The 12187-nt window shown below is 41.0% G+C and overlaps 1 protein-coding gene across 2 annotated transcripts in view; it reads left to right on the top strand.

Moving 5' to 3' along the window:
* The window catches only part of NPR3 (natriuretic peptide receptor 3), a 40016-nt gene that overhangs the window by 19528 nt on the left and 8301 nt on the right, over nt 1-12187 (top strand). For both annotated transcript variants that reach the window (XM_034073012.1, XM_034073013.1), the window contains exon 4: nt 8718-8853. In XM_034073012.1, the coding sequence (XP_033928903.1) occupies nt 8718-8853 (136 nt within the window). The remainder of the gene's footprint in view (nt 1-8717; nt 8854-12187) is intronic.

Here is a 12187-nt window from a genome sequence, read left to right as displayed (position 1 = left end):
AATCATGATTAATAGCAGCCTGAGGGTTTGCACTAGTTCCATGCCGTTAAGATGTACAAGTTTGTATTCCCATTTACCCTGGTATTTAATAAAAACATAATTTGTCATGGCAACCTCAGCCTCAGCTGGGCAAATTATTTACTCCCAGCCCAGAGGTACCCCAGGTTATGGCAGGTCATCCCCCTCCCCTAGCACCTGAGTTTCAGCTCCCCAGTGCACCTCAGGATGCCCTGCAGACAGCTTAGGGAAGGGTGGAGTCCAGATTCACTGAAACTGGGGATTTTATCCTGAATTTCTCTCATGCTAGCACAGCAGTTGAAGCCCCAGGGCTTTTAGATGAAAGGGGCAGGGGATTTAAAAGGAGTGGCTCAGTGTGGGGGTTTTGTAAAGACTTGACTGCACCTCCATGCAGTGGGGAGTTGGTTAGCTGCCTGCACAGAGTAACGGGGTCACATCCATCCCTCATTCTTCACCTGCTTAGCTGGCAAGGGTGAGGCTGGCTGCTGGTGCTTGTGAATGGGTTTGTGTGCCTAGTTTTTGCCTGGTACTGAATAAGAAGTTTAGGTGACTAATCCCAACTCTGAGCATGCTTTTGAGCTAAGCACCACTTTTGGCTGTGCCTAAGTAATTTTTTTCTTATCCAGCTGTTAAGACTCTATGTAAAGCAAAAGCTCTGCTGGGTTGCCTTTGCAAACCTGCAGCAAAGCAGAAATCAGATGGTCCTTTCATCAGATGGATCCTTTTTATCCCACCAGAGATTTCACCACCCCACCCCCATACTGTTTACTCACTAGCTAGTGCAGCCCAAGTAAATTTGGTTTGAACAGATGAGTTTTCTCCACAGTACTAAAGCAATTTTTTTCTCTTGAGTTTTGCGTGAGAACTGATGTGATCTTGACAGTTTTGAATAGAGAATTTTTTTTTCTGTGATTTTTGTGGTTTGGTGATAATGTTAAAAATCCAGAATCAAAAAAAAAAATTGCACATCGTACAAGGATAAACATTTAACAAAATATGTCCTTCCTGTTTGTCTTAGCTCTGCATTCATTTAAACCAGTTGGCTTATTTTAGCAGGTGGAGCTGATTTTTTCAAATGAGTGACTCTGTTATCCTGATAACTGAAATATGTTCCTGCTTGAAAAACAAACTTGCAAACTTGCTGGATAACATTTGAAACTTAATATTTAACAAAAGCACTGAGTTTGGGCTTTTTGTTACTAGGTATATATATGCTATTAAACTGTCATAACAGTTGCATGATGCTAACTTAAAATGTAAGCATTCCTTACAACTGTGTAACAGGTTAGTACAAGAGTACCAATGGGGTCTTTGGAAAACTGTTGTAATTTCTGTGTGTTCAGCTGAAAAGAGGAGCTTCTTTAGTATCTCTTATGTTTCACCATACTAGAAGTATGGTTTCTGAACATAGTTTTGTAACTCATCACGTGAATGGCCACATAGTTTGTTAGAAGGTGGGAAATTCTAAAAAGGCAGTTCATTTTTAATGGCAGCTATACCTTTAATAGTTAAGATCCATTCAGTATACAGGCAATGATAATATAGTGCTGTGTGCTGGAGATCCTTTGCATTAGTCACTTATCTCAAATTAGAGATGTATAATGAACATGGAGATTTTGCCTTGAGTGCAGGAGCATATTAATACATTCTTTGTTTCTTTTTCCTTGATAGGTGGCCTGAAGCCCTTTAGAGATAAGTTACATAGGCAAATAGTATGTGTGTAAAATATACATGAAGGAAAAATTCATGTAAATGATTATTATTCTGTAGTAGTTCACTTGTGGTTCAAAACAGTGCTGCTACATAGCTACATTGATTGCATTCTTTGAGAACAGTGTTAAAAGCTAATACAGGAACCAAAACCACAGAGGGGTAAAATGGCTGATACCAACTTGCAGAAAGGAATCAGTGAGCGTGTTGAACAGAGCCAGGAATAAATTCCACACGTGTTTGCAGGGGGAAAGTCTGGTCCCAGAGGTTCTCCCCTTTCCTAGAGCAGGGCAATTTTCATCTCATCCCCCTCCTGCTTTGGCCACACTCTTTGAGGTCTGGGGAGCATGCTAGGACCTGGTGATGTCAGGTCATGGGTTTGGTCCAAAGCTTGGCAAATCAGCGACAGTAAAAGCCCCTTGACGTGAGCTGACTGTGGGTAAGGCTCTAAATCTGCTGAGGTGGCGATTCCCGTGTTCTTTGTGTAATGGAAGGAGCAAGTTTTGGCTATATCTTGGAAGTTTTCTGCCTGCCCTGCTGGCAGTGGGCACTAGGAGTTTAAAGCTGTTTTCTAGATAATCACAAGAGAGTGTTGCAAGCAATAAACAAACAAAAAATGAGCAGCTCTTGAAGGCAGCGGGATGGAAGGGTCCTCCCCTGCCCTTGCATCTGTGTTGTGGCTGTGTCCTGTCATGTTTTAACTGGCATTTCACAGCCCATCTCCCTTGACGCCTTGAATTGAATGGGTTTCTGCTTCAATTCATCTTTAAGACAAAAGAGCAACTTGTGTCTGCCCCAGCAGAATGACAGTGTGTAAATCTAGCTGTTTTTCAAGAATAGGATATTAAGAAAAACAAGGAAGAAAGCATGAAGGAGGATGAGGTGCAAGAGGGAAGGCTAGCTTTGCTGTTAGCTTTCTTTCCCGGACCATAAAATAACCTTCACTGATGAAATGCCTAAACTCCCTGAAACTGGCAGCCTTTTAAAAGTAAATCCCAGATATCAGTTGTTTTCTTTTTATTAATTTGTTTCAGCAGACCATTTTGTAGTTGGCTTCTGGTCCACAGCTGGCTTTAAAGTGGATAGGAGTTTGTCACTAGAGGAATTTCAGTCCCTTTGAAGTAAGAATCCTCTTGTCTACGTGGAGCAAGGGTTTGGCATGCCTAGGGTGCACATCAGTTCATGTACTAGCTGGTCAGATGAATGGCTGAACAGTCCAGGCAGGCAAAAGAATAGTCTTAACCTGAAGAAAAAGGGCTTAGCTGTGGCAGAGTGTCTTTGTGTCCAAATAAGTAAAAATGCAGTGATAGCAGGAATCTGTCTGTACATCTTGTCTCCCATATGAGGATGGAGGTGGGCAGCTGATGGGCTGTAACTGCTGCATGCTCTCCAGATGTAATAAATTGCCCTATTTTCTTCTGCCTACACCTTCTCTCTTGACTTGCACTTCAGTTGTAAAGTCCTCATGCTGGGGCCACATTGCCCTGGTGTACAGAGTACTTAGGTGGAGGCTCATGTCTGTGCTCAGCATTATGGCTGTACCAATGAATACTAGTGAGGAGACAGACACAAGTAGGCAGCCTTGCTGGAAAAAGCCTCCTTAAAGTTGAAGGGAAGTGATGTCTTGTTCGACTGCAGTGCTGACCTTGTAAGCTTTAATTTTAAAGTAGACTATAAATCTTGGTTTGCAGAATTCAGATAAGAAAGTCATGTGCTACCCTATAAGAAAAGTCTCCTATAGGTTTCCACATACACACCATCTCCCCGTAAAAGATTAAATTGATGCAATAGTATTTTAATTAATCTCTCTTAAATACATACAATGTTTGCTTGTTACATGATATCTCTTTACAGTGGGGAACGCTCATTCTTTTTTTCTAGGGAGGGAAAACCAGCCTCAAATAGTGAATGAGAGTTGGGATGGTTATCTGTTGTTTAGAAAACCAAGTCCTCAGCTCTGGCCTAATGTTCTTGAGCAGGTGCCAGCTTATGTACTTGTGTATTTATAGAGAGTTGATATCGGTGAATACATTGAGAGGCTGTCCTTGGCTTCAGCTGCTTTGCCCAGAATTTGGCATAGTGCCATATGTTCTTTTTCAGTTGTGAATTAAATATTGAGGAAATGGCTTTCTCTGGAGAACGCATGTGTTTCTATTATTTTTCTCCTTCCCTTCCTGTTTCTTTGAACCACTAAGGTCCATCTCCATCAGGGAAGCAGTCTGGTCAGGGAAGTGGACAGGCTGTATTTTTAGTATTAGGTATCTAAACATACAGCTTTGATTAACTGTTTTACAGCTTTATCTGTCTTTCCAGTTGCTGGCCTGGTTTCACAGTGATGTGATCTCTGTGGAAACAGGTTGGGTTATATATCCATGTCTGTGACCACCACAAGATACACTGTTAATGACATCTGGCTGTGGGCGAATCCTGTGGCTTTGCATTTGTTATACTTGGGAGTCCTGGAAATCTCAATCCCAATGCCAAGGAGTGGCTGTTGTCCATAAGTGAGGTTTAGGTACAATATGAATTTCTGTCACATAGTGGCATTAGGAAATCACATGAGGATCTGAGGAGCTGGACAGTGAATTAATGAGAGCTGTAACAATCCTGTTATGTCCTGATGGTAACACACAGGGTGATATGTGGTAGCGTTATGGCAATAGGTCTAAGAAATAATTGGAAAAGCTGAATCTGGATACACATTACTGGTTTGAAGTGCACTTCACTTATTCAAAGGTAATGCTCAGATTAAGGATATTCTCCTCTTGGCTTCATTTTCTCAATCTCATTTCCACCCAGAGTTTCTCACTGAGTTTATGCAAACTAAAAGTAACAGGACAAAAAATACATTACCTTGAGCATCATATCAAGTATGTAAATTGTTAAGATTTTTGAAAGAAGTGCATACACCTTATGCAGTGTCCCAGGGTCCTAACTGATTTTGATTGGGACTATAGTTTGACAACTTGAAAATCCCTGCAGATGTAATGGGAAGTATATGCAGAGACCAAGTTGGGGAGTGTATTCTGTGTGCTTCTGCAGTACAAAAAAAGTGATGATAGTCTTCCCTACCTAGCACACAAGTGGTATGAATTGCTGTAATTGCTGTGATTTAGAGCTGGGCAGTTCCAGACAGGGAAGAAAATAAGCTTACTTAACAGTCAGTGGGCTGGATATGGAAAATTATGGGTCCTGAATAGCTGTAGCTTGGCTGTCTTCCATGTTGGTAGTATTCTGTATTGCTGCATATGCTGTTAACACCTTGGTATATATGAATAGTGTGGTCATACTATAGCTGCTTGGGGAACTATAACTTTGAACTGTGTAAAGTTTGTTCATGTGATTTCCATGGAGAGGTTTTTTTTTTTTTTCTGACGGAAAACGGCTAATTAGAGTAGAAAAGTAGGAAAATAAAAGGCACAAATATGTACTTATCTCTTCCTACTATGCAATTAGCTTACCCGCTTTTTAGTTATATTGTATCTTGAATCGGATGTGAAAGTAATATGGAAGATACCTCAGCAGGAAGGGTTTCCACATACTCGTATTTGCAGTCTCCAAGGATGTTCAGCAAACCTGGCAGCTCTACTTGTATTGCTGATGATGAGGGGTGGCTCTGCTGTGCAGCTAAGGTCAGGGACAGAAACGTCTTAGTAGAACTGACATATAAATTGCGATCACACCATTTGGAGCTAAGCTCACACTAGTAATTAAAAAAAAGCATAAATAAAAATGGAAACTACTATAATAAAAATTCTGCTTTTTATTAGATCTTAACTGAAAGAGCTGTTAATTATGTACAAGATTAGTAGATCTTTAATAGCTTTTATAATCTGTTTAGTTTTGTCCTGAGGGCTCTCTGATGTTGAATCACACATTATTAATTACTATGGAGACCTTCAAGCAAACTATGAAGACATCTTCACATTTACTCTCATCCCTGTTTGAAGCATTCGTGGAATATTTTACCTCTTCTAGCCCCTTTTAACCCTTTTCTTGCAGCAAAGGAAGGATGGGTTTTTTTTGTAAGTATTATTTATTCTCACCATGAGATACTCTAAAATTCAAAGATACCCAAGGCAGCAAGTGTGAAAATTGTTGGGTTTGGGTCTTAAGAAAAGAAAGGAAATCCTTCATATCAATGAGGTATATGAGGTATCATTAACAGAGCTAATGTTCTCGAGAAAGGAAGTCCTGTGATTGTATGGTTTTGGGAAACCTCTACTAAATCAGGAGCAGTATCAGTTGGAGCAAATTTTGCACTCTTTTTACCCAGAGGATCTGTTGTAGACAGTCACAGGCTGCAGAGTTAATGTAAGCAAGCTCTGGACAGGTGGAAAATGGAACAAAGACAGAGCAATCCCTTCAGAATTATCTGCAGCTGTTACTTTGCACTGTAATATTCCTTCCATCTTCAATGTTTTCTCCTTTTATAGGTTAGAGCAGTCCTACACAGCATGCAACCCATTCTCTGTGTAGTATCGTGGCAACTTCTTAAAGATCAGGCTAGGTGAGATGCAGGAAAACGTTATGCCCTTCATGGCATCCTGTGTCCTGTTTCAACTGGTGCTTGAGTATGTTCCTGGAATAATGTTAAAAGCAGCCAGTTTGGCTGGAGAGTGTAGGTGCAGTCTCACATGCAAACAGTGAATGTTACTCCTTTAGGAGATTTGAAATGGCACAAAAGGCCATAAGTTTCACCTTCCTTGACAATGTAAGATAAAGTGCTGGAACTGGGAAGTGGCACAGGTGATCTGATGATTTTCTAATGTGATTTTTCATATGTAACCTTAGGGCTTTTGGCCAGGAGTCAAGGCAAGGGGCTCTGGCTATAACCTCCTACACTGCCAAGTGAGTTTTGACGGGACTTATCTGGGAAGTCTGCAGTGTCTACAGGAGTTTTTTCAGACTGGTGGCACCTGTAGATTTCAGATGGAGCAAATTAGCTGACAAAACAGGTTTTGAAGGCTGCTGTGTTACACTGAGAGGTCTTTGCCACGGACAAAGGAAGTGACAAATAGCTTTCCTTGCAATAGATGCCAGGCACAAGCTGTAAATCAGCCAGCAGGGAGGTAGAACAGCTAGAGACTAGTTTCACTCCCGGGAGAATGAGTGTCACATGAAGAAAGCACATGTTTGATCATCCACATGCCACTTGGACTCAAGTGCTGGCACATAAAGCATTTGTCAAGCTTCGTGGTTTCTTGGTTTGGTTTTTTTTTCAGTTCTGAAAAGTTAAACCCCCCACTGGCAAAGCCTGCCCCAGTGTGCACTTTGTCCATCAGCTCTTGTTATTCCACTGAAAGCCTGATTTTCACCTCCTCTTTCATGCGTTCTCCTTAGGTTAAAACAACTGCAGCTGCCTCTTAGTTTTTGGCTGTCAGGCTGAGCTGAGCTGTTCTGTGTTTCCTATAGCACTGTGGGCTCTTCCCCTAAACTGGTAGTGCATTTTCTCAATAAAACAAAGGTTGGAGTTATCTAAGAGTCAAATTTTAAATATCAGAGCAATGTAAACTTTTGTATTATCAGTGAATAATTCTGAAATTCTAAGCGTTGGCAGCTGGTTTAACAGTGAAGGAATATCTTGTGTGTAATTACATTACCAGGGGCTTGGTTAGTTCAGCTTAGCCAATCAACTATGTAATACTTTTTATCTATGGAGCAATTATTTACTTAACTGGCTGCATGTTTTTATCTTTTAACATTGTTAATGTCCAACTAAGACTGTCAGGATATCACTTTATTTACCAACATTTTAAATTGTTTAAAAACATAGAGGTGGAAGATAAGGTCAATTTTTCTGCTATGCAGATTTGTGGAAGTGGGTTGTTCACTGGAAACAGCAGTAAGAGACCCGGTAATGTACAATTGTTGGTTATGTCTTTGCTAGGATGTCAGGAGCTTTTTCATTGTTATGCAACTCTAAGTGAATGGAAACACCTTTCTTTCAGCTGAAAAGAATTCATTCTAAATTACTGTGCATCAAGCCAGGGTGCATTGCACTACTGAGGTGTGAGTTGCTACTTACAGAAGAGGAGTAGCTGTGCTACTCAAGCCATCTGTGTCTGCTCGTGCTGATGGGTCTCCATTTGAACTGAGCTCCTAAAATAAATCTTGCTTCATCACTGAAGCACACCAGGCTTCTGTGAACAAACCCAAAGTGTTTCTGCAGCACTCTGCTTTTAAGTGTTGATGTTACTCACAGTGGTGTAGACCAAAAACTGTAGGTTGCCTGCACAGACTCATGGGAAGCAGACCTAATAGGCAGCAGTCTTCTTTTACATTGGGGTTATAAAGCAACATCTCAATCATTTCTTGTCACTTACTGAAAAAACTGAAAGACAGGAAACTGTTCCCCTGGCAATTCCAGAGAACACATTACTGTAGAGGGTAAGTAGTTTCCTCCATTGCTCATTTGCTAGTGGAGAGATGTTCAGCTGAATAATGGCCAGACATGGAAGTGGTAATCATTAAACAAGCAAATCCACTAGTTGCGCTCTCCAAAAAAAATCATGGCACAACATACTTCCCAATCCTGAGAAGTGCTAAGTCTTCTGTGCAGTGGGAAGAAGATATGCTTGGTGCTGTGGGGTGAGAATGCTCAGCACCTTACAGAATCTTACATGGTCAGCTGCAGAATTTGTGTGTCTGGCCTTGGGAACTCTGATCTGCAGATTTCTCCCCTACCTGCAGAGCTATTCAGACACAACATTAAAATGTGATGTGAATGTTCAGAATAACAGATAGTGGTTAACTGTTTTTAAAAATGGGTCAAAACTTGCCATTTTCCTCCTGGATTTTGGGGGCTTGGGGGGTTTTGGTGTTTTGTTTTTTTTCTTGAGACACATTCCTTTGTGTTCTAGCAGTTGAGAAAATAGCCTTCTGAATCAGTCATAATGGTTAATTTAAATATTCCCTGTAGTTATTTAATTCCATAGGGAAGAAAAGTTTTTTGTGTGTCAATTGCCATTGCTTTTTTTTTTTTTTAGGTGAACATGTTTGTGGAAGGATTCCATGATGCTATTCTTCTTTATGCTCTAGCTTTACAGGAAGTCCTGAAGTTTGGTTTCAGTAAGAAAGATGGTGAAAAAATTGTTCAGCAAACACGAAACAGAACATATGAAGGTAAGAGTTAATATAGAATTCCAGCTTTCAGAGTAAAAAAAAATCAGGTATTTATTGTGTGCAGAGTAAATACCCATGCCTACTCCATTCTCAAATGAGAGGGGAATAACCATATGAAACCACATACATCTTCAAGGCTGGCTCACATACCTCCCCCATTTGACTTTCTTCTGCACCACCCCTTCAGGTCTTACTCACTTCAAAAAACTCCTAACAATTTCATGACCCTCACTGATGTTGTAAAGAAATACCAGTAATTTTCTCAGGCTCTTTCTTTGTTTTCGAAAAGATTACAGCTGCTCATTTTACTCATATGCATCTATTAGCTCTGAGATTGCCTCATTTTTTCCATTTGACTTTTTTTATCTTAAAAGCCTGGGAATAGATAAAAGGAATCAGGTGCCAGGTTTTTTTGTTTCCTGACAGGACTCCTTTGGGCCCCTGAAGGATGTCCCCCAGCCTTCTTTCAGGAGCTGAGCCTATTATCTCAGAGGCAGCAGCTGAACAGCACTCTGCTTTTCTGTACCTAATCCTGTAGGTTGTGGTTCCACAGTGCAACTGGCACTTGCATGTCACCCTGCTGGTGCAAGGTGATGGAAGTGCTTTTGCCAGGTAGGGATCATCATAAAGAAACTTGAGTATTACTGGATTAATCAGTCATATCTTAGAATATTGCTCTTTATCTCTTAGAATACTCCAATGTTCTGGTGTAGGATTGGCAAGATTTCCTATGAAAATGCCTAAGAGAAGGAGACATTTCCCCTAGATAAAGAATGAATAATATATTTGAATGTGCAAGAAAAACCTCAGGGGTTAGGTTCTCTGCTCTAAGGACACACTGGACCTAGTGGAGGAAGGCATGACGTATAGCAGCTTCTCTCTTCTGTTCTCAATTTTTGTCCTGAACACAAGGCAGAAGGGTTCCCAAGGCAGCTTAAGGCAACACAAGGGATTGCTTTAAATTGTTCTTGTTGTAGTCATCCCATAAGGAGCCCTGCATCAGATGCAGACTGTGCTTGATGTCCTAGTACCTCCCTTTGCATACATGGTTTCCCAAAACACACTGTTTTAACAGAGGGAATCTGGTGTCTAAGGATTTGCCTTACTGTTTGCTTATCTTGTGTATGGACAGATGCCCCAGCACAGCCTCTCTGTGCTTTCTGTTCCCTAGGAAGCCACCAGCAGGTGTGTCCATGCAAGACTTTTACAGTACCATGAGCTCCATGCAGGCTACATGGTTGATTCCCACACCTTGTAAATCCAACCAGGGAAGAAGAAATGTTCTCTTTCCCCACTTGTGAAAACCAGTTTGTCGATGCTGGCTGACCTGTCACACCTACTCTGAAAATGTAACTGTCATGTTGAGCCTTGAGGGTGCAGTTTAAAAGGTCAAAATGCCAAGTAAGTCACATGCCATCTCTTCTCTGTGGCAGTACTTTGTTGGACATGATTTCCTTTTAGGAAAACATTGTCCCTTTATTCTGCCTGGAAGCCTCTCTCTGAAGTTGATGCAGCATCTTGGAGTATGGTCCATGCATACATCCACCAGGTTCTGCAGGAATGAAGCTTTATTCACTTTAATTCACTTAAACTTTTGCAGGCCTTGATGATAAGAATTCCAGTTTCATTAATTACATTAATTTAACTGGTAATAATAAGACATTTGGTTGCGAGGGCACCTCATTGTGCAGCCAGCTCTGAATAGCTCACCCATCACAACTCTAATAGAATGTGGATTCTGTTTTCTGCAGTGTTTGCAGTCTGCCAGCCGCAACTGCATGGACAACATCATGTGCTTAGGAAAGGATAAGACTGAGGTGACCAAAGGATTTCTTACTGTTAGGGCTGCTAGGGACACCCTGGTATGATTCCAGGGCAAGTTTTGTGGAGAATATTTTCTATTTATTGGCATTTCCTCTGAAAAAGTAGCAAAATTTTCTGTATGTACCTAGCAGAACAAAAAATGAGTCCAGATGAAATACTTTCATAAAATCATAGAATAGTTAGGATTGAAAAGGACCTTAATATCGTCTAGCTCCAAACCCACTGCCATGAGCAGGTACACCTCAGACCAAACCATATCACCCAAGGCTTCGTCCAACCTCCCCTTGAACGCTGCCAGGGATGGAACATTCACATCCTCCCTGGGCAATCCATTCCAGTGCCTCACCATCCTTACAGTTAAGAGTTTCTTCCTTATATCCAGTCTAAACCTCTGCTGCTTAAGTTTCAACCCGTTACCCCTTGTCCTGTCACTACAGTCCCTAATGAAGAGTCCCTCAGCATCCTTGTAGCCCCCCTTCAGATACTGGAAGGCTGCTATGAGGTCTCCACGCAGCCTTCTTTTCTCCAGGCTGAACAGCCCCAACTTTCTCAGCCTGTCTTCATCCGGGAGGTGCTCCAGTCCCCTGATCATCCTCGTGGCCCTCCTCTGGACTTGTTCCAACAGTTCCATGTTCTTTTTATGTTGAGGACACCAGAACTGCACACAGTACAGTACTCCAAGTGAGTTCTCACGAGAGCAGAGAGGCAAGATCACCTCCTTCGACCAGCTGGTCACCTTCATCCAAACATAGTTCTTCATTCAGGTTGTTTCAAAATTTCTTAAGTATGTTTCTCATGAAAGAATATTGCAGGAAATGTTGACATTTCAAACTCTTTGGTTTGTTTCAGATGGAAAAGTTAAAGATTAGTCTACCCCATTAAAAAATTGCATAGGAATTCTAAGTTGCAGCCAATTTAATACCTACTTCCAAAAACTGAGCTTTAGCTTTCTAAGCCAGGAAGGATCCAGAATACAAATTTCAAGGATGTTGCAGCTTGTCATAGTGGCCTCTTCCAGTGCTTTCACAGCCAAGTGATTTTTATATCCATTCTGTTTTTCTGCAGTAATCAAATCAGGAATTGTTTGGTAACTGTATTGTAATGAAACAGATGCTCAACAATAATCTTTCAGTGACCGTTGTGTGTTTTGAAGATCACATTTAAGTTTAAACATTCCTAATATCACTAAATGGGAACAGAGATAAATAGAGGTGTGTTAATCTGTTCCATGTTTACTATCATCAGGTATGTTGAGGGGAATTTATAATCTGACTGCATTTTTGACCACTCTCTCTTCTAATGTAAAGTCACTGAGAATTTGATTCTCTACTGCTTTGTGCCTGGTCTGGTCATGAAGTTGGTGTCATGTGGATGTATAATGATGTGTGTTTGATTTGCACTGGTGTAAATGTGTACATCTGGTGCCAGGCAGTGGAGGATTGCATTTTGGAATATCTAAGGAGATAAAGCGTATCAGCAAAGACTTACAGTCTCTTCATCATTGTTAATT

This window comes from Melopsittacus undulatus, chromosome Z (assembly GCF_012275295.1).
Source record: "Melopsittacus undulatus isolate bMelUnd1 chromosome Z, bMelUnd1.mat.Z, whole genome shotgun sequence".
Classification (NCBI taxonomy): Eukaryota; Metazoa; Chordata; class Aves; order Psittaciformes; family Psittaculidae; genus Melopsittacus; species Melopsittacus undulatus.
This window is presented reverse-complemented; position numbering and strand designations above follow the sequence as displayed.